The sequence below is a fragment of the Centropristis striata genome, chromosome 6 (genome assembly GCF_030273125.1).
Source record: "Centropristis striata isolate RG_2023a ecotype Rhode Island chromosome 6, C.striata_1.0, whole genome shotgun sequence".
Classification (NCBI taxonomy): domain Eukaryota; kingdom Metazoa; phylum Chordata; class Actinopteri; order Perciformes; family Serranidae; genus Centropristis; species Centropristis striata.
In genome coordinates, this window is record NC_081522.1 from 24488045 (window position 1) to 24509719 (window position 21675).

A 21675-nucleotide genomic window follows, 5' to 3' on the forward strand; every position below is an offset into this window, starting at 1 on the left:
CCCAATTTACAGCACACCATCTGAATGCATGATTGGCTTGATGTAAGGGAGTAAATTCTGTGGTGTTTTTTTAAATTCATTCATAAATAATTCTTTATTTTGGAGCTTAGCCACTTCTTGGCTAATCGATATGTTTCGGTTTTAATTTCTTGACTGTGTTGAAAGGGAAAAAAATAGTTTTCATTTGTTTTTTGTCTGTCATATTTGTTACTGCATATTGTGGATGACTTATTTTAAATAATAATATTATATTAAATAGCCACATATATGAGTTACAGTTACCCTCTGTCATAGTCTCCAACATTAAACACCTTACAGTTAATAAATGTGACCTTGCTGAGAACCAATAAACTCATTTGTCTTTATTTTAGTGGCACATTGTAGACCTGAGAAAATGAATGTCTTGATACTTTGATCTTTAAATTCCCTGTGAAGTACTTGTTGGGTAATAATTAAAATACTACCTGCTAGTTAATATATTTATTTTTTATTGCATTGTTCTAGACCATCAGTGGGATTGTATGATTCCTATACAAATATAGATTCAAATATTATAATATGACACCACATACTTTACAGGTTCACTTTAACGTGGATTATTTCACTTGTCTTGAACGTTATTTCAGACATACTGAGTTTTTTTAGAAACATTTTTTATTATCATGTGACGTCTGAAGATTGCGTTCAATAACTGTAGGAAAGTATGGCTTCGGGTTATCTGGTCGCTTATGGCATTCACGTGCTTTCTATTTTTGTTGGTGTTTTATTTTCTTACATTAAAATTTTAGTAGGACACGTGTTTAAATTGCCCGTGCTGCCACTGTAGCTTTATATAACTACTTTATGAAAACATTACTTGTAATGTAGCCTAATGTAATAATTTTTTTTTGTTATAACTTGTTGCTTTTATTCTTGCTATTGGCTATCATAAAACAACATGATGTAGGGATATAGTCACCCTGTTAAAATAATCGCCTAACTAATTTTTTCAAGTTTTGCAGGAAACACAAAAAACTTGATCATTTCACTCAAAAAGGATGTAACAAAGGATCGCTTTTGGCATAGTAATAACACTGTGTGTAAATTATGTAACTAAAGCAAGATATGGTTACACTTTATTTTGAAGGTGTCTACATAAGAGTGACACAAGCCTGTCAGAAACATGACATGACAAGTATCATGAGCATTAATGTTACTTCAAAGTGTCATTAATGTTCGTGACACATCCAATGTCATGTTCATGACACCCTCATGCCACTCTTATGTAGACACCTTCAAAATAAAGTGTTACCATATCATGCTTAAGTCACAAAGGCATGTTCAAAAAATTGCCTAAGTCACATTTTATTTTGGTTTAGGCATAATAAATCCTATTAAGTCACACATTTGACATAGGCCATTGTCTTAAAGGAGTAAAATCACATGATCTGATCAACTGAGGATGTAGGTGATTTTACCATAGGTGGCTATGAGGAGATGATTTAGGAAAAAACAAAACAATTTTGACAAAAAAATGACTTAGGCGATTATTTTAACGTGTTAAAATAATAATACGTAATAATAAATACGTTAAACGTATTTTAACGTTTAACGTGTGACGAAGTAATACATTTTTGTTATAACTTGTTGCTTTTAATCTTGCTACTGGCCATCATAAAACAACATGATGTGTTGGGTTGGGAATATAATTCACCTCAAAAATAGAAAGATTCAGATTTAACATGTCGTCATACATATGGATAATGAGCCAAAGAGAGAAAGGGATATTTTCTTTAAAAAGAAGAAGGGTTAACCGCGGTGTTTAGTGTGTTGACGTTGAGCAGAAACCTCCTCCTCCTCCTCCTCCTCCTCCTCAGCCAGCTGATGATGATGATGATGATGATGGCCAACCTTTAGCTGGAAACGCTACGGAACTTAGCCAACAGCTAGCGGTGTAGCGTCGTAAAGATGTATCCGACGTGTTAGCTGACCGTCGTATGAGTGTGTGTTTAAGAGTTCAGCCTCGGCGTGTTGATGAACACAGACAGTTTAGTAAATGTCCCTCTAGACTTCCCCGGTTCTTCAGTACCACGCGTAGCGTAGCTCGATGCTACTTAGTTAGCCGCCTGGTGTAGTTTGACAGTAGGACCAGAGGAGTGTCCGGCTAGCCGGCTAACAGCTAGCTGCTTAGCTACAACACAGCAAGCTGGCTAGTTAGCTTTCTGTTTGGTGAACTACTTCGGTCTGGCTCGGCTCAGTTTGGACGCTGCTGTCTTTCAGGTGGTATCAACGTAAGTGTGCGTTCCAGATAATACAGTTTAACCGTTATAGTTTATTAACAAAATAATGACTGCGAGTTAGTGAGACTTGGTTTTCATTTGGAGCTGCTAATATTACAATACCTGCTCAGTGGGTGGCTAGCTTGCTAGCCAGCTAACTGAAAACCTCTTGTATTTAAACAATAACAAATGGTCTCAGTAATGTAGTACCCGAAGAACTGATTGTTGATATACTGTGGTTGTCTACAGAAGCAGCACAGCTGCAGATCGACACAGTTAACGCTTGACATCGTATAACAGCTACTTAGCTAAACATATAAACAGCTAAGAAATCAATATTTATTGTCTTTCTTGTTTTCACTGTTTTATTAACTTAAAGCTTGACACAGTTCTCTCGTGTTGTGTAACCCCAGCTGGCTTTAAGCTTTGCTGCTGGCAGAACATGGTCAGCTGCTCAACTCTTGGATATACTTTTATGACAGATTAAACTTCAGAATTTCACCTTTTTCTTTCACTTTTGTGTTGTTTCCACAGCCATGCAAGCCCTGGATGAGGTCTGGCCCTTGGCTTCCTATGATGTTCAGAGCTTTATTAATTGCCTCGTCTGACCACTCTTGGTTCATTTAACTAGACATTACTACTCCCAAACCAATCCCACAGCTCTATTTGGCAACAGTATGATCATTCACGCTGACCCCACCCAGCCCACTGGGACAAGAATACCCCAAAACCAAGCTCTCCAAATGATATGATAGTAGCCACCTGGATCACTTTTTGTGCTTGCAGGAGCCTTGCACAGGTTCTGCTCTTCCTTTCCTCCTCAAACTCCCTTTCTCCATTCTGGGAGACCCTTGCCAGTGTGGTCTCCGGTACTGGAACCATGGGTAACAGCTGTGTGTGCCGAGAGGATAGTGACGTGGAGGACCATCATCACGGGACGACAAGGGCAACCCGAGGACAAGCTAGGCGAGTGGATCATGGTACGAGTGTTGGTGGTGATGTCGTGGAGGCACGGAGCAGTCGACCCAGGGACCCAGTCAGGCCGCCACGCAGAGGGCGAGGGCCTCATGAGCCGAGACGGAAGAAACAGAATGTGGATGGCCTGGTGCTGGACACATTGGCTGTCATCAGGACACTTGTAGACAAGTAAGCATGATAAGAATAATGATATTACTAAGATAAAGATGATAATAAGAGTTGTCCGTACAGTTTTCAAATTAGTTTTCTATATTTTCGATAATGCTGTCTGTTGTGAGTTAAGACAACAATGGCAAAAAACTATTGTCATTTCGACGTAGATACCTAAGCACCTAAAGTAGTAATAACAGTGGAGCAGCTGTAGTGCCCTTAAAAATAAACACGGTTTACTTGCATCTTTACAAGGTGTTGGCTCAGCACTTTTGGCTCTTCTTGATCCCATTCTTTGTTTTCATAAATTGAGATATGTATTAACATGAGAGTTGCAGTTTTTTCAGCTAATCAAACTCGTTCTCAGTAGAATCAGGAAGCAAATCATAGATGTTCCAGCAGAAGCATCACATGAAGTCGTTGTGTTGTCATGAACACACACACACACACACTGCATGCACAACTCTAAAGGAGTGGTGGGCACACATTCATGAAGTCATGCCTTTGAGATGACTAAAGCCTCTGTCTTTTATTTGGAAGAAACAACACAGTACAATCTAGTGCAGAAATCAGTAATTCTTTACTAAGTCCCCCTAGTTAGCATCCATAAAGTTGATAAACATAAAGCAATTGGGTTTGTCACTCACTGTACTGTAATTAGAAGTAGATATAAGTGTTTATTAATGTATTTATAGAAGTGTTTATTAATATATTTGTCAACAATTAATTTACTCATTCAATGGGCATCCTAAGTGGAGACTGCTGTAAGACATAATATATAAATATAATAAAATACTATAATAAGTCTTTATAGAAGTTGTAATTGTTGACAAAACTGTACATTAATAAACATTAAAAATGATGTTATAGCTACATATGACTAAATTGTAGTGTATTATAAAACATTTAATTATTATTTTACTGTTTATAAAGTTTAAATAGTGGTAATTAAAGTGTTACCAAAATCCTACAGGGAAAATAACACATGTTCTACGTTCACTTTGTTTGTAGTGTTTATTTAGGAAAATTAGTAATTATACAGCCTGCAAACCAAATTTTTAAATATCTATATTATGTTTGCCCAAATACAAAATTATAATTAATATATCATTATATTCATCTATTGTGGAGTGTGGTAGGCACACTGCCATGATGCTGTTAGAGACGCTCTCCATACTGGGCTTCTGCAAAATGTGCAGCTGTTAACAGCAAAAAATATTTATACGTTAATTTCACCTTTTCACTCTTGGATATTTTTACTGCAGATCATCAGCAAAGAGGTAAAATCCCTTCACAAATCACACTTCTACTTAGACTAAGACTTCCTCTGTCTTTACCTGACATCAGTCTAAACTAGAGTGTATGTTTTTGGTTGTGGTGATTGAAAAGCGTAACTGGGGAATCTATTGTTCTTTTACTGCAGACGATTCATGAATAAAGCAGTAATTTCACAAAATGGCAATCTGGATAACATAAATAACCTTGGAATCTATTCACCTGAACTAACACAATGCAACAAACAGAACTATACCCAGACTTCTCTCTAATATAACGACAGTTCTGTTTGTTACATCCACTGACGCGGTTGTGTTTTCTGTTTTGTTTGTCTGTTTGTCATCAGGATAAGTAAAAACCTTCTGTCCTGATTTTCATGAAGCTTGGTAGAAGAGTGTAGGGGCAGATACACAAATGTTTTTTTTAATGTCATTAACATTGCAAGATAGAGCTTGGCCTTGGTGGAGGTCTGCGTTCTCCGACTAGTTGAATTATTTCTATTTTATCTGTAGATGGAAAGTTATTTATTAATCCTGTAAGGGAAATTGTTACGAAAAACCTTACTCCTCTTCTGCAGAGGTGATTTTAACGGCACTAAGTGTCCAAGAATCGGCCGCAGGTTTTTGATCTATATCACGCTGCTTCAAGAAGGTAGTAAGGACTTTGTGCAAGTCAGTTTTCTCTATGTACCGTGTTTCCTTCCTGCTTGCTGCAATGATGAAGCAAGATTTGTGTTGCCTGCCCGGATGCAGAAGCACTTTATCCTTCTGCTCCTCTTCCACTGAGCTGTCATCCTCTTTGGAGAAAAGCTGTTCATCGTGACCCTTTAGGGTTTTCATTTCTTTCATCAGCATGGATTTGGTTGGCTTTGACAACGAACAAAATATGTGGATAGTTTAGGGGATATCTAATTGACATGAAAACTATAAATGCTGAAATGGCTTCATGTGAATTACAGGTTGTGGAGTCTGTTTATAGAAACCTTATTTTTTTCTTGCCTACCTTTTTTAAAAAGAAAGCTTTTTCATTCTCCTCTCCATGAACCTCACCACAAGAGCATCTCTCATGTTCTGGCATAGTGTGAAGTTGTATTTCATGAGTTCGTGCAGAAAAAAGTCCCACCCACAGAGAGACCCACGTGCATCTGCACCAGCTTTAGGCAAAAAAAAATCATAATCTCCATTATATATCATTTTAAATTTGTTGTTTTGCAGGTGTGTATGAAACATTCATGCTGATTTCCAAGATTAGTTTCAACTAAAACAGTTTCACGTGTTGACGATAAAAATTAAGTGAGAGTATTACTGGGTTGGGAATCTGAGGATCAAGTTGGCTGAAGTTGTGGCTGTCAGCTACAAGCAACAAGTAATAGCAGCATTATCACAAACAATATTTTATGCTTGCCTTAATTTCTAAAGGCATTCATTATTTGTTAAGAGTATTTCAGATGCAGTGATCGCAGGCTCAGAAAGCTTATTTGCTGGTTGAATACTTTGAGGAACACCAACTTCATTTGTGTAAAGGAAGCACAAAAATAAATGCAGATATCACAAATATAGAGCAGTTTTTAGTGTGCAGTATAGTATTCAGGTAAAATGAAAAAGATGTGAGAAACAGGCTATTGTCACATGTCTTATTCAAACTTTTGTTTTTCAGTGACCAAGAACCTCCTTACTCCATGATCACTTTGCACGAGATGGCAGAGACAGGTAAGGAAAACATGGAAACACTCACATTTGTAGTAAACACTGAAGTTATAAAGCTGCTACAGAATACAGAAAACAGTGTGGTATGTGTGAAGCAAAGGGATGTTTGGTGAGTTTGGAAGGAGAGGATCACTGGTTATGAAATGGGAAAAGGTATAAACATTAACTCAACTCAGAAACGGCAGTTTGATCGACAAAACCATTTCTTAGTTGACTCTTAGTTACATGCGTGATTCTTCAGACAAAGTTTCTTCAGATTGAAATGAAACTGTCCACTTGATTGCAGCTTTAGGTCATTTATCTTTTCCACAACTTGTGTGAGAAGTCCCAGGAATTGAAGCAGGTCCCGTCTGAGCATGCTGTCCCATCCCCCTCAGGCTGAGCCGGTGGGTTGTTTAGGAGAACTGCTGAGGCGGTGATATTACAGTAGCTTTGTAAGCAGCAGACAGTTGCAGTCCTCTTCCTATTTATCCTCTTTGACACCTCAGTTAGACTATTCATTTCATGATATTTACATATGTTTTAATATTTTGAAGGGTGTTGTTCAAAAGTTGGAAGCATTTAGTTTGTGTGGATTGTTCTGTAGAACAGCTTTGAGGACCAGAATGTTTAAATCTGACACAAAGAAGATGTGTGGATTTGAGTGAGGTCTAAATGATGCTAGTTATGTCTGAAGGGAGATGATTAAAGAGGGCTGCAACTCCACCTGTCTGCTGCCTGCAGTCCTCCAGTCATTCTGTTGCCACAGCATTTCTCCAGCAGAGCCGCTGGCCGAGGTGTTCATCACCTGGGGATGGGACGTGGTCAGACATGATGTGTTTATCACAGCTTACATGGTGGTCCTGATTATTTGAACTGTGTCTTAATATGATTGAAATATTATTTTATTTTGTATGTTCAAGATTTATATGTTTTCTAGTTTTGTTCAGCCAGTGTTAGCAAGTATAAAAGAATTGCTTTATTCTTAGTTTGATTTATAGGTCTGATTTTTATTTGGATTTGTGTTTTGGATTGAAGCTTCAGCTTGTGTGTGTTTTTGGTGAGTTGTGTGTGCTTTCTTGTGCATATGGCGAATGATGCGCTCATGCTGCTAGTGTTTGTGTGTATGATTATGCTGTAGCCTTTGAATTCTTGTGTTTGCACATATGGTGTTTGATGCTCACATGGCGTGGTGTTGTGTGGCTCGACAACAGCCAAGTCTGATATTAGCTTGCAGACGCTGAACCCTGAAGGCAGCCAAGCAGCAAGTCAGTCAGCCAGCCAGTCACTTTCTGTTTGACATGTGCCATGTTACATTATTCATCAGCCAGTTGGCTGGGTTTTTTGTGATAGTGTTAGAGAGAGAGAGAGAGTTTCTTACTGAGTCATCTAATGGACAGGAAATGGATGTTTAAGTGTTTATGGTCCATCTGATTCTCATAATTCATGGGCCTGTCTCACAAAGTGATTCCAGCACAGTTCAATTATCTTTGAGTTATCTGGTTTATTGGAACTAATAATGACAGTTCCTGTCTTTTTGGATGAAGTTTGTCGTGTTGTAATAGAAGACAAGGGAGCCAGACCGACTAGGGATGTTGTGATACCAGGAATGTTGTCGTCTCATAATATACCGGTGACATTCCACGATTCTCAAGACCCAATTTAATGAACTCTGAAAATCATCCAAAATGTATAGAACCTTGATACGTCCACGACTCTTATTTTGTTTTATTCTTCCTGACCGCCAGAGTTCAATGACATCCAGGTGTTTCATACCGTCTATGGCAGTTGGTAAGAACTAATGGAACCTTAATCACATTGGTAACATCCTCTGTTCCATACAGTATCAGCAGTAGTGTAGAAAAACAAGTAATGTCACGTTTTCAGAGTTTAGTAACCAACTTCCAAAGTATCGCTTCTCGTGATATCCCTAAACTCCAACAAGGAGGAGAAACATCTGAATAGTTGTATAAAATAAATCCGGTGAGTGTCGAATACAATTTTTTCCTCTCTTGTCCCTCAGATGATGGTTGGCTCGAGGTTGTCCAGTCACTGATTCGAGTGATCCCATTGGATGATCCGCTTGGCCCAGCAGTGATTACCCTTCTATTGGATGAGTGTCCCCTGCCTACAAAGGTTAGTGGCCTGTGTGTGTATGACAAAAAGACAGTTAATTGGATAATAACTTATGACCCCGTAACCTTGAGATTTCTAACCCCATAACTGAACAAAGCCTGAGGTGTAAAAGATGTCATCTCAACAGTGGCCCCTGTGTTTGTGACTGCAGTATAATCAGAAAATCAATCTTTCTCTTCCTCTTTCCCATGACTTTTTCTCTATTTTGGTGATTGTGTGTATCTACACTAGAGACTCAGGTCTTCGTCCTCTGCTTTCCACCCCCTCCTTTTTCCCCTTTGGACAAATAAAATCTGGTTAGGACCCCCTGCCTCCTGCTCCAAAGTAACCTGAGGACAAAGGACATACAATGACACTGAACAGTATGAACTCTGTACTCTTTCCAGTATTCAACAAAAATCTGCTTCACCTAACAAAACATACTTTGCAGGTTTAAAATGTAAAGCTTCAAACACACAGCGGCTATAAAAAAAAACTGCTCTTGTGACAATCCTTGGCTGCAGGTGGTGTGTATAAGTAGCACAGACTGGACTTGAAAGTATGAAACTCCTGGCACTGCAGCTCAGCAGTTGGATGATAGTGTCTGATCCTGGTTTGTGCTGCATCAGTGACACTGTGTCCCTGTTAATTAACTTAATTTGATTTACGTGTGGTCTGCTGTTTCTCCAGCTCTTGGTCCAGGGAATGTATCTTTCCTACACTTGACTTTATCACCTTATATTTTGACCTTTTTGAGGGGGTGCAGTTGGATGTGCATGCACATGTAGATTTGGAAACATTGGCCCTCATTTATCAAACGAGTGTACGACAGAAATTGAGCGTAAAGTGGGCGTACGATCATTTCTACACTAGGGTTGGTATTTATCAATGTGGACGTGAGCGGAGGGTACGATCAGATCTCAGTCTGCTCTCAGCTCGTTACGCAGGTTTGAGTCTGAGAATTGATCTTAGACTATTGTATCGATTACTGGAGCTGATAAAACTCTGTGGTGTTTTGTTTTTAATGTTGACAAACCAAATCATTTTTAGGCTTATCACTAAAAAACTGATTAAAAATAAATACACCTTGCGACTGTGATATTCTTTAAACTGAATACTAGCAGAGTCTATAAAATGTTGTTGTCTTCTGCTATTTACCGTTATTATTAATATTATTATTATTATTACCCAGCTGGAGCGTCAGCGTCTCCTTCACCACCGTTGATGCCCGAATAGAAACATTTCCAATCAGCGCCGCCACACGCTCCTCTGAATGGACATAATTATCACTTAATGTAAAGAAGTGAATAATATCTCTCCATCATAATAATAACAACAATATTTGGATATTAATTAAATCGGCTATTCCAACCTCACCAGGAGTTTAATGCTCCTCTGCTACTCTGCTGACAGCACCACTGATTTCCTTCCTTTTCACTTTTTATGTTGCCAAACAAAACCAGTTTACTCTGTTGCAGCTGTTGGACGTCAGCGTTTCACTATCTCTTTTGGAAAATTTTGTTTACCTCCTGGCTGCAACTAAAAAGCTGTGAAAACTTTTAAGTCTGTGCTCCAAATGTTAAATCTTCACCGAACTTGTTTGAGTATATAACTAAAAGTACTTGTGTGTAAGTGCGTATAACAGTGTGCTTTGTTAATAAAGCTGACTTTAGGGGAAAAAATCCTCTTTTTGACCGTATTGCGCCCTTTGGTGTCGCCAACCCTCGAGGCGAGCCTTCTGAATCGGGGCGTGGTATTTAAATGACTCTTGTTTCCAGCCGCCACATTTATCAACAGCTGATCATTCTCACGCTGTGATTGGCGAGATACGATCATTTGATTAATCACACGTGGACCCTGTCATATATAAACATAAATATACGCTCAGATCTGCGCTCGTTTGATAAATGACAGCCAGTGTGACTAAAATTGCAATAGTTTATCACTCCATCCTCCAAATGTTGGATTGGTTGGTAAAAACTGAGTGTACATGACTTTCCTTGGTGTGATTGGTCCATCTCCTCTCTCCAGGATGCTCTTCAGAAACTGTCTGACATGTTGAGTCTGAGTTCGGCTGTAGCCCGACAGGACGCTCTGAACCCTGCCAAACACAGGAACACTACAGCTGTCCTGGGATGCCTGGCAGAGAAACTGGCTGGTATGGTCCACATTTACACCTGTGATATTTTTAATCCTTAAGTCAATAGTCTTGCTCTGCACTGCTTCCACTGGCAGTTGTTGGCTTTGAACTATGACATTCACGCTTATTGTCAACAGCTTGAAGGACTGCAGTAACTCCTAAATTAAAGGTTTGTCTGTGGGTAATGTAAGTCCCTTTCTTTTTCTCTATTTTAGGTCCTGCTAGTATTGGATTGTTGAGCCCTGGAACCCTTGAGTACCTTCTAGAGAGCCTGGTGAGAGTACACACACACACACACACACACACACACACACACACACACACACACACACACACACGTACGTGTTTTGGCATGTTATCCATGGATATTTCATCACTTGTGATAAGCTACTTTTCCATTGACAAAAAGCTAGACAACAACAGTGTGTTGTGTCCTGCTGTATGCTATTTAAAGATTAGAGGACATGCTTACTCTGTGTAATCAGTATGCTTAGAATTAACTTATGATGGGAAGTCCAACATTTGCTGGACAGCCAGGCTGGTTTTTAAATTTGTGGAATTGGAGGGCGTTAAGGAAAACATTTCATGCCCATCCAGGTGTTTCTGGGTTTTTTTCCTGCACTATCCCTACTTCTCAAATTGCTTTTGTAATCTGTCAGATAAGAACCTCACTGTTTGATGTGCTTTGTCAGAGCTATGGGGAGTCAATTGTGCAATTACTGTTTCATACTGATCCAACAAAAAGCAATAGAAACATCTAAATGGAAAAACACCCTGCAGCTCGTCCAGCTCTGCAGGGAAATCCTTTGATTTCTGCCTCTGACAATATTCTTTGATATGATGTTCAATACAATGAGTGTGTAGCACTTTGAATAAAAACAGCAAGTGAGTAAGGAAAGTATTTTTTGTTGAAACATTTTATTGACTGTCAGTGACTTCTGAGATGCTAGAGCTAACACGTATGCATTTGAATGTGAGTTTATATATACAGTATTTGAGTATTCGAGAGTCTGGAAAGGAAGCTTGGTGAGAGTTTCCCAGTCTATTAAGTAAAGTCATTGGGAAATTGTTTCATGTAAACCACATATTTTTTCATCTAACACTGGTCCTTGGAGGCCTGCTCACTGTGAAGGCATAGCCATCCATCCATCCATTCTCGTCCGCTTATCCGGGGCCGGGTCGCGGGGGCAGCAGGCTAAGCAGGGCATTCCAGGCGCCCCTCTCCCCAGCCACAACGTCCAGCTCCTCCTGGGGGACCCCGAGGCGTTCCCAGGCCAGGCGAGAGATATAATCCCTCCACCGTGTTCTGGGTCTTCCCCGGGGCCTCCTACCAGTTGGACGTGCCCGGAACACCTCTAACGGGAGGCGCCCGGGAGGCATCCTTACCAGATGCCCAAACCACCTCAACTGGCTCCTTTCGACGCGAAGGAGCAGCGGCTCTACTCCGAGCTCCCTCCGGATGTCTGAGCTCCTCACCCTATCTCTAAGGCTGAGCCCAGCCACCCTACGGAGGAAGCTCATTTCGGCCGCTTGTACCCGCGATCTCATTCTTTCGGTCACTACCCAGAGCTCATGACCATAGGTGAGGGTTGGAACGTAGATGGACCGGTAAATCGAGAGCTTTGCCTTCAGGCTCAGCTCCTTCTTCACCACGACGGTCCGGTACAACGCCCGCATCACTGCTGACGCTGCACCAAACCGCCTGTCCATCTCACGCTCCATTCTACCCTCACTCGTGAACAAGACCCCGAGATACTTGAACTCCTTCGCTTGAGGCAGTACCTCTCTCCCCACCCAGAGGGGGCAGTCCACCGTTTTCCGGCAGAGAACCATGGCCTCAGACTTGGAGGTGCTGACTCTCATCCCAACCGCTTCACACTCGGCTGCAAACCGCCCCAGTGAGTGCTGGAGGTCCCGGCTTGATGAGGCCAAAAGAACCACATCATCTGCAAAAAGCAGAGATGCAATTCTGAGGTCACCAAACAGGATCCCTTCCTCCCCCCGGCTGCACCTTGAGATCCTGTCCATGAAGACCACGAACAGAATCGGAGACAAGGGGCAACCCTGGCGGAGGCCAACACCCACCGGGAACGTGTTTGACGTTGTGCCGAGTATGTGGACACTGCTCTCACTTTGGTTATATAGGGACCGGATAGCTCGTAGCAACGAGCCCGGTACCCCATACTCCCGCAGTACCCCCCACAAGACTCCCCGAGGGACACGGTCATAAGCCTTCTCCAAATCCACAAAACACATGTAGACTGGATGGGCAAACTCCCATGCCCCCTCCAGAAGCCTCGCAAGGGTAAAGAGCTGGTCCGCTGTTCCACGGCCAGGACGAAAGCTGCATTGTTCCTCCTGAATCTGCGGTTCGACAATCGGCCGGAGCCTCCTTTCCAGCACCCTGGAGTAGACTTTCCCGGGGAGGCTGAGAAGTGTAATTCCACGGTAATTGGAACACACCCTCCGGTCCCCCTTTTTGAAAATGGGAACCACCACCCCGGTCTGCCAATCCACAGGCACTGTCCCAGACCTCCACGCGACACTGAAGAGGCGTGTCAACCATGACAACCCAACAATGTCCAGAGCCTTCAGCATCTCAGGGCGAATCTCATCCAACCCTGGCGCCTTGCCGCCGGGCAGCTTTTTAACTACCTCAGCGACCTCGGCCAGGGATATTGATGAGTCTTCCCCTGAGTCTTCAGACTCTGCCTCCTCTACGGAGGACGTTTTGGCTGGATTAAGGAGTTCCTCAAAGTGTTCTTTCCACCGTCTAAGGACATCCCCAGGTCGGGTCAGCAGGTCTCCTCCCCCGCTGAACACAGCTTGGGCCAAGCCCTGCTTTCCCTTCCTGAGTCGCCTGACGGTTTTCCAGAACCTCTTTGAGGCCGACCGAAAGTCCTCCTCCATGGCCTCCCCGAATTCCTCCCATACCCGAGTTTTTGCTTCAGCGACTGCCGCAGCTGCAGCCCTTCTGGCCGAACGGTACCTGTCTGCTGATTCCAGAGACCCCTCGGCCAGCCAAGACCGAAAGGCCTCCTTCTTCAGCTTGACGGCCTCCCTCACCGCTGGTGTCCACCAGCGGGTTCTTGGGTTGCCGCCACGACAGGCACCGACGGCCTTCAGGCCACAGCTCCTACCAGCCGCGTCAACAATTGAGGCTTTGAACATGGCCCATTCGGACTCCATGTCCCCAGCCTCACCCGGGATGTTGGAGAAATTCTTCCGGAGGCGTGAGTTGAAGACCCTGCAGACAGGGGCCTCTGCCAGACGTTCCCAGTTCACCCTCACTACGCGTTTGGGTTTGCCAGGTCTGTCTAGCATCCTCCCCCGCCACCTGATCCAACTCACCACCAGGTGGTGATCAGTTGACAGCTCTGCTCCTCTCTTCACCCGAGTGTCCAAAACATGCGGCCGCAGATCAGACGATACGATAATAAAATCGATCATCGATCTTTGGCCTAGAGTGCTCTGGTACCAGGTACACTTATGAACAACTCTATGCTCGAACATGGTGTTCGTTATGGACAATCCGTGACTAGCACAGAAGTCCAATAACAGAACACCACTCGGGTTTAGATCGGGCAGGCCGTTCCTCCCAATCACCCCCCTCCAGGTACCATCATCGTTACCCACGTGAGCGTTGAAGTCTCCCAGAAGAACAATAGAGTCCCCAGATGGTACCCCTTCCAGGACACCACCCAGAGACTCCAAGAAGGCCGGGTACTCCGAACTGCTGTTTGGTGCATAAGCACAAACAACAGTCAGAGACCTTCTCCCTGCGACTTGCAGCCGCAAGGAGGCGACCCTCTCGTTCCTCGGGGAGAACTCCAACACAGCGGCGCTCAGCCGGGGGCTTGTGAGTATCCCCACACCCGCCCGGCGCCTCTCACCCTGGGCAACTCCGGAAAAGGAGAGAGTCCAGCCTCTCTCCAGGAGTTTGGTTCCAGAGCCCAAGCTATGCGTGGAGGTGAGCCCAACTATTTCTAGCTGGTAACGCTCCACCTCCCGCACAAGCTCGGGCTCCTTCCCCGCCAGCGAGGTGACGTTCCACGTCCCCAGAGCTAGCCGCTGGAGCCGGGGGTCAGCACGCCCAGGTCCCCGCCTTTGCCTGCCGCCCGACTCTCTGTGCACCCGACCCTTATGCCTGAGTCTGCGGGTGGTGGGCCCACAGGTCGGCGGGTCCACGTAGTCTCTTCGGGCTGAGCCCGGCCGGGCCCCGTGGACAACGGCCCGGCCACCAGACGCTCGCCTGCGTGCTCCCCTCCCGGGTCTGGCTCCAGGAGGGGGCCCCGGTTTACCCGTGCCGGGCGAGGTGCACTGTTTTAAATGGTCCCGCTTCATAAGGGTCTTTGAATCGCTCTTAGTCTGGCCCCTCCCCTGAGACCACTTTGCCATGGGAGACCCTACCAGGAGCTATTGCTCCCGACAACACAGCTCCCAGGATCACTGAGGCACACAAACCCCTCCACCACGATAAGGTGGCGATTCTTGGAGGAGTAGTAAAGTATGTATTGTTTTGTTTGTTTGTGCTCTCTTTTGGGGAGATTTGTTTGACCTTGACAATAACATTTACTTGTACACAAACTAATGATCTTTTCTTTTCTGTGAATCTCCCTCCAGAGCTCCGAGGCCCACCCGACTGTCATGCTGTTTGCTCTCATCGCTCTGGAGAAGTTCTCCCAGACCAGTACGTTCACCTTCTGTTCATAATTCAGATTGATGATGACTTATGTGAAAATCAGTGACTTCCTATAAAAGAATACTAAGATGAGACAGAAAGAGACTAGTGTTGCCATGGCAAAAGGCATGTTCAGCAAACACTACCTCTCTGTTTGTTGCTTTTATATATGAAGTATTGTACTGTGAGGTAGAGACACAGAAACAAAATTGTGGTGCTGAAGCATTTAAATCCTCCTGAGTCGAACTGGCCTCAACATTTAATCCTCTCCTACATAAGTTTCCAAAGACATATTTCAAAGCAGGTGCTTTTATATCTGACTCCGCTTTATTTAGAGATTTGGACGAGTGTTCTAATACACATGCCTGATGCACGTTCTTGCCCTCAGGTGAGAACAAACTGACGGTGTCTGAGTCGTGTATCAGCAACAGACTCTCTGTGTTGGAGTCGTGGGCAGAGCATCCCGACTACCTGAAGAGGCAGGTCGGGTTCTGCTCGCAGTGGAGCCTCGACAACCTGTGTGAGTAGCCTCATGTTTTATATGTTAATGTAGGATTACATGCTACACTTGTTCCATTTAGCTAATTGTGTGTGTAGGAGCTGAATGTGTTTGGTTGAGTTTGATCTGTGGTGTAATTCACTCAATTTATATGTGGGGTCGCTATGCTGTTACCTGGGGAGCTCAGGTGTATATAGGTGTGATTGTTCATTTTTGTGCAGGGTTTGACCCGGAAGGGCAAACGTTTTTTTTGACCGCCGCTGTAGTGCTGTAACTCATCATGCCGGTATTTTGTTTGTATGTTTTTCTTTTTTTACATGACACGGTAATAAACGCACTGTGTTGTGGAACAGCGTGAACATTTATTCAATACGGTATGAGAGCATCAGCCGCGGCGAGGCGTGTCAACCAGGTTATTCCGTGACCCAAATGCCTCAGTAACTCAGTATAAGACTGAGCTCCTATAATAGTGTGTGTGAGGCATTAAAGTCAGACTCTTTCACTCCGTCTTCCTCCATCCAGTCCTGAAGGACGGCCGTCAGTTCACCTACGAGAAGGTCAACCTGGCAAATATCAACGCCATGCTCAACAGCAACGATGTCAGCGAGTACCTCAAGATCTCTCCCACTGGACTGGAGGTTAGTCTGAGCGTGGAGTCGATGAGAAAAGCCACATATGGCAGAATTCTTGTATGTACATGTGATCAGTAACAGATCGACTACTTTAAGAAATGACCTCCCCTCCTCAGGCTCGATGCGACGCCTCGTCCTTTGAGAGCGTGCGCTGTACGTTCTGCGTGGACTCGGGCGTCTGGTACTACGAGGTGACGGTCATTACATCAGGCGTGATGCAGATCGGTTGGGCCACCAAGGACAGCAAGTTCCTCAACCATGTACTCCTCCTCAGTGTCTCTACTGTTCAGCTTTTCCACATGTTGTCTTTCCACAGTCAGACAGTTGTGTATGTGTGTGTCTCAGGAGGGTTACGGGATCGGAGACGATGAATACTCATGTGCATACGATGGCTGCAGGCAGCTCATCTGGTACAACGCTCGCAGTAAACCTCACTCTCACCCCTGCTGGAAGGAGGGTACGCACCACACACACACACGCGCCACACACACACACACACACACACACACACACACACACACACACACACACACAGACACACACACACACACACACACACACACACACACACACACACACACACACACACACACACTTCCTGTTGTTTTCCTCAACTCCAGACTTGAAAGAAAGTTTGTCATCAGTCTGAACAGTAGAAGAGATGGGACACCACGTGTTAAATGTCAGACTCATTTGTTTTATAATTGCTTTATTGTTTTTAAGTGTCTTGGGAGTGCTTTGTGATTTTCAGCACCCACAAGCTGCTGTCACCGCCAGCATTCAGGCTCTGATTCACCTCCCACATGACTATCAGATAATAGTAATAACAGCGTGCCAAGACTTTATTCCTGTGCTTGTATGGCTTGTTTAGGAGATGCCATTGGCTTCCTGTTGGACCTCAGTAAGAAGCAAATGATCTTCTATCTGAATGGACATCAGCTGCCGCCAGAGAAACAGGTCTTTTCCTCAGCCACGTAAGTCCACAGAAACAGCCACCTCCTAAATATCATTTTATATATATATATATATATATATAATATTCCTCTCTCTTTCTGCCCTTTTGTTTTCCCTCTTTCCTTCCTTCCTTCCTGTGTATTTTCCTTTTTTATCTTTCTCAAATTAACCCCATCTTTCATCCTCCCTGTCTGTTAGGTCTGGTTTCTTTGCAGCAGCCAGCTTTATGTCATACCAGCAGTGTGAATTTAACTTTGGGGCCAAGCCTTTCCGTCACCCACCTTCTGTCAAGTTCAGCACCTTCAACGATTTCGCTTCATTGCTGCCTAGTGAAAAGATCATTCTACCCAGGTAAAGAATAAAGCTGCTCCTTGAAGTGCCTAGAATAGCCTGAAAGTTTGGAAAGGCAGTATACAATCTGTTGTCTTACCCAACCGTCCTCTGACTAGTGAATCATTTGTTTGCACACAGCGTCCAACACGTAGGTCTGGCATGATACAAACATGACTCATCTGTTGGGCTTGCTCCAGTGTACATAGAACATTTTCATCACTCATTAATTTGTTGGCCACATTAAGGCAGCTCTTTCCACTTTTTGTAAATGTAATGACATTAAAGTTAAAGGGCTTTATTAACACCAGTAAGATGTCCTCAAAAACCTTTACAGTCTAATGTTCAACAAAGTAACAGACCCATCTCATGACAGACATACAAACAGGAAATTAATACAATAATGCAAGTATAAATTCTATCAGAATCTGGTATTAAATCATGGGGGATATTAAAAAGTACTACAAAAATACTTTTTTCAGTTCCATCTATGTATTTTACAAGAAATTACAAGGTTTTTATAGCTGGAAAAAGAATAGAAAGCCTTTGATTACAGCTGCAGAGAGTTTAGAATGGAGATGGTTGTGAAACAGTTTGGACTGTGGATTAGGTAACAAAATAAGAAATGCTGGATCAAATCACTAACCAATATACATGTTATCAGATCATCAATGTTTGCCTCTGTTACTATCTTGGTAAAATAATAGTCGTGTGCTTTCAGATTCCCGATGCTGCTGCAATACATTACTGGCTTTTGTCTTGTCCATTTGAAAGATGTCAAAGCTTTGCAGAGTTGTTTTATTCTCCATAAAATGTATTTACATGAATTGAAGTAAGAGCAAAGCGTCATATGTAGACATGCCTCAGTAAGAAAACAGCTTTTAATACTTGTCTGTAAATGGGAACATTTATCCACTGTGTGTGTTTTTACAGACACAGACGTCTGGCCTTACTAAAGCAGGTTAGCATCCGAGACAACTGCTGCACGCTGTGTTGTGATGTCATGGCTGACACGGAGCTGCGGCCCTGTGGACACGGGTACGTCTGCAGAAAACTATTCACACCGTTCAATTCATGCATCTTATGTTAAACATCCAGTAAGGGAAATAAGTATTTGATCCCCTGCTGATGTTGTGATTCTTGCTCAATGGTAGGTTTACTTTAACAGTCAGAGACAGAATATTAAAAATATATACACTGAAAATCATATGATATAAAAGTTATACATTTATTTGAATTGCATTGAGTGAAATATGTTTTTGATCTCTTACCAACCATGTGATTTTCTGGAAAATAGTCTGTCTCTCACAGTTAAAGTAAACCTACCATTAAAATGATGGACCGTTCATTTATTTGTCAGTAGGAAAATTTAGCAAAAATCACAAAATCAGCAGATACAAATACTGATTTCCCTCGCTGTATTTGAAATGACTATATTTGCTTGTCTCAGTAAATCTTACCTTAGACTAATACAGGAGCCAGTATTTGCTGTGAGTGGATAATGAATCTTCCTCTCTGTTTCCCTCTCCTCCTCCTCCTCCTCCTCCTCCAGTGGGATGTGTATGGAGTGTGCCTTACAGTTAGAAACGTGCCCTCTGTGCCGCCAGGACATCCAGACCCGCGTCAGACTCATTGCACATGTCTCCTGACGAACCTCCTGCTTCTTCTCCAAGAAGGAGAGACACACAAGCCCGACAGCCTCCTCCTCCTCCTCTTCTGATCCCCTCTCACCCAGCAGGGCTGCCAGGATGGAGCCGCAATGCTGTAATGATACCAGAACTGAGAGTTCTGGTAAAAGGAGGTGACGATGGAGGGGTGGAGAGAAGAAAAAGAGGAGATGAGAGGAGGGGAAATAAACCAGAGCTGGATCCCCATAAGCTTTCTCCTCTTTTATATCCTTCTGACAATTCACTGCAGAAGCTGGGCCAAGAATCGTTAACTTTCTACCAACAGTGTGTATTTCAGACAAGAAGAGCAGAAACAGTTTAACGAGATGACAGACGGAACAAACCTCTCCTCTGCGTAGAGTTAGCAGACATCCTTCCTGTGGCGTGAGCTTTCAGCCCAGAGGCTACTACTATTTAATCCCATCATAGTCATGCACATGTCTGCAGATCTGAAAGGGCTGGGTGACAGAAAGAACGAGTACAGTATTAAATTCATGGTACAGATAAATTTGAGATGACTCTCACTTTCATGTCTTGGCGTATAGAAATGCAAATTTTGATGTTCTCAAGGTAGGATTTTCATTCTCTTGTGTCAAGTCTACTCCTATTCTTTGGCCAGCTTCACTGTCTGTACTGATTAATTGCCCACTGGTAGAGTTGGGAAAAATGAACTCATTGGGTAAAAATAAGAAGTCAGAAAGCTTTAAAATTGAGGAATTATTCCAAAAGTTGAATTTTTCAATTTTTGTTTACAACATTAAATCAGCTGTCAAACAACAAATAACGTTAATGACAAAATTCTTGTTTTACAACCAGTTAAAGAAATGCAAAACTACTTGAATCTGTATTAGAAGAAACAGATTTGAAGCTGGACTGACCCTGCTGCTTTTGTGCTTAATTGCCTTTGCTCATGTGTTGCTGTTTCCCCAGATTATAATGTATGTAACAACCACAACAAATAAATACAGAGACTAGAATTTACAGAACCCTAATCTGTAAATGAAAACACCCCAATAATAACTGCTTATGTTTGAGAACTGGGGAAAAATTTGATTACATTTCCTACACCACCTTCTGAATTTCTCTGGGTTTGCTTGATTGGTGCTAACAATTTGGCAACAACTTGTAAAGCTGCGCCACCGTGAGCCATGCTCACTTTAGGGGCGGCAAAGTAAATAGGTCTTAATTTTTGTTTGTAATGACAAACATGATGTGTCTGTATTAAGACGACTAATTTCAATCCTCAAGATGTGATTTCATTTTATATGATAAATGATGATGGTGCTGGTGTAGAAACGTGGTTGAGAGGTACAACAGGTTTTGTTGATTGACAGTGTTGTATTAGCAGATCAGTAAATTGCTTAAAACAAATGTGAAATGTTTAAGTGAATCGTTATTCCTCAATATCAGTTTACTAAATATCCCCGGGTCATTCTAAGATGTTGTCATTTTGGGCCTGGTTTGGCAGTGAAATATTTGATGTGAATTAGAAAAGAAACTACCCACAACACAGTGACATCATCTGAAGAGTGTGGGCTTCAGTACAGAATTTTTTTAATTTATGTTTCACTTTCTACAGATCGCAGCATACCAAATTGATCTTGTCTAAACACATTTGTCAGTGGAAAATGTGCTTTCCCTCTTTGTGCTTTATATAACATGGCAATCTCTCTGCTCTCATTTCTACATCTTCCTGTCTGTCTTACTGTCCATCCTTTACTTGAAGCATCTCTGGGTTGACTGAATGGCATTTGTATTTTGGAAACAGGTGACGAAATATGAGTTATCGGTGTTTCAAGAAAAATTCTATTTGTAAAATTTAAGACATATTCAATGACATTTAAAATAATCAAACTGAATAAGTTTGCTTTTATTTTGGTCAAATTATTTATGAAAGGGTTACTACTCCACCAAATTGCATGAACAGAATCTGTAAAAATCGTTCAGACTATACTGGAAAGATTTCTAAAAGGTAACATGCATCTGTCAGTAGGACAAAAGGCTGGTCTGATCGCTGTTTGCTATCTTGTATTTCCTGGAGCACCTTATACTGTACATGCAGGTGAGAGAACTTATTATTTGTCTCTACGATTGGAGATAAATTTCAGGATTGTAAAAAATAAGATATGGGTTGTATTTAAAAACATCTATAAAGGAATTTTGCCCCAGAGTTCCCAAAGATGTGATTGAAGAATTGTTGTTTCCTGGATTGTGATATTTGTAATAAATGTATGTTCATGTGATTTATTTTTTGTTTTTGTATGACTGAGTGGTGTTTATTTACATCATAATAATTTAAATATAGTAAAGT

The 21675-nt window shown here is 42.5% G+C and overlaps 1 protein-coding gene across 1 annotated transcript; it reads left to right on the forward strand.

Moving 5' to 3' along the window:
- The first annotated feature begins 1858 nt into the window (after nucleotides 1-1858).
- Nucleotides 1859-21607, forward strand: rspry1 (ring finger and SPRY domain containing 1). Its single transcript, XM_059335149.1, has 15 exons — nucleotides 1859-2270; nucleotides 2793-3404; nucleotides 6318-6370; nucleotides 8370-8482; nucleotides 10493-10619; nucleotides 10817-10875; nucleotides 15225-15291; nucleotides 15671-15802; nucleotides 16304-16419; nucleotides 16530-16673; nucleotides 16759-16870; nucleotides 17285-17387; nucleotides 17566-17718; nucleotides 18631-18735; nucleotides 19250-21607. The coding sequence occupies exons 2-15, from the start codon at nucleotides 3007-3009 to the stop codon at nucleotides 19344-19346; spliced, it is 1779 nt and encodes a 592-aa protein (XP_059191132.1). The 5' UTR covers nucleotides 1859-2270; nucleotides 2793-3006; the 3' UTR covers nucleotides 19347-21607.
- The last annotated feature ends 68 nt before the right edge of the window (nucleotides 21608-21675 follow it).

Bases quoted from the DNA above. Each gene is read 5' to 3' on its own strand.
- rspry1 (XM_059335149.1), top strand. From the start codon at position 3,007: ATGATAGTAGCCACCTGGATCACTTTTTGTGCTTGCAGGAGCCTTGCA. The intron at 10,620-10,816 runs GTATGGTCCACA...TCTCTATTTTAG, and splicing joins CCTGGCAGAGAAACTGGCTG to GTCCTGCTAGTATTGGATTG. The intron at 16,871-17,284 runs GTACGCACCACA...TGGCTTGTTTAG, and splicing joins TCACCCCTGCTGGAAGGAGG to GAGATGCCATTGGCTTCCTG.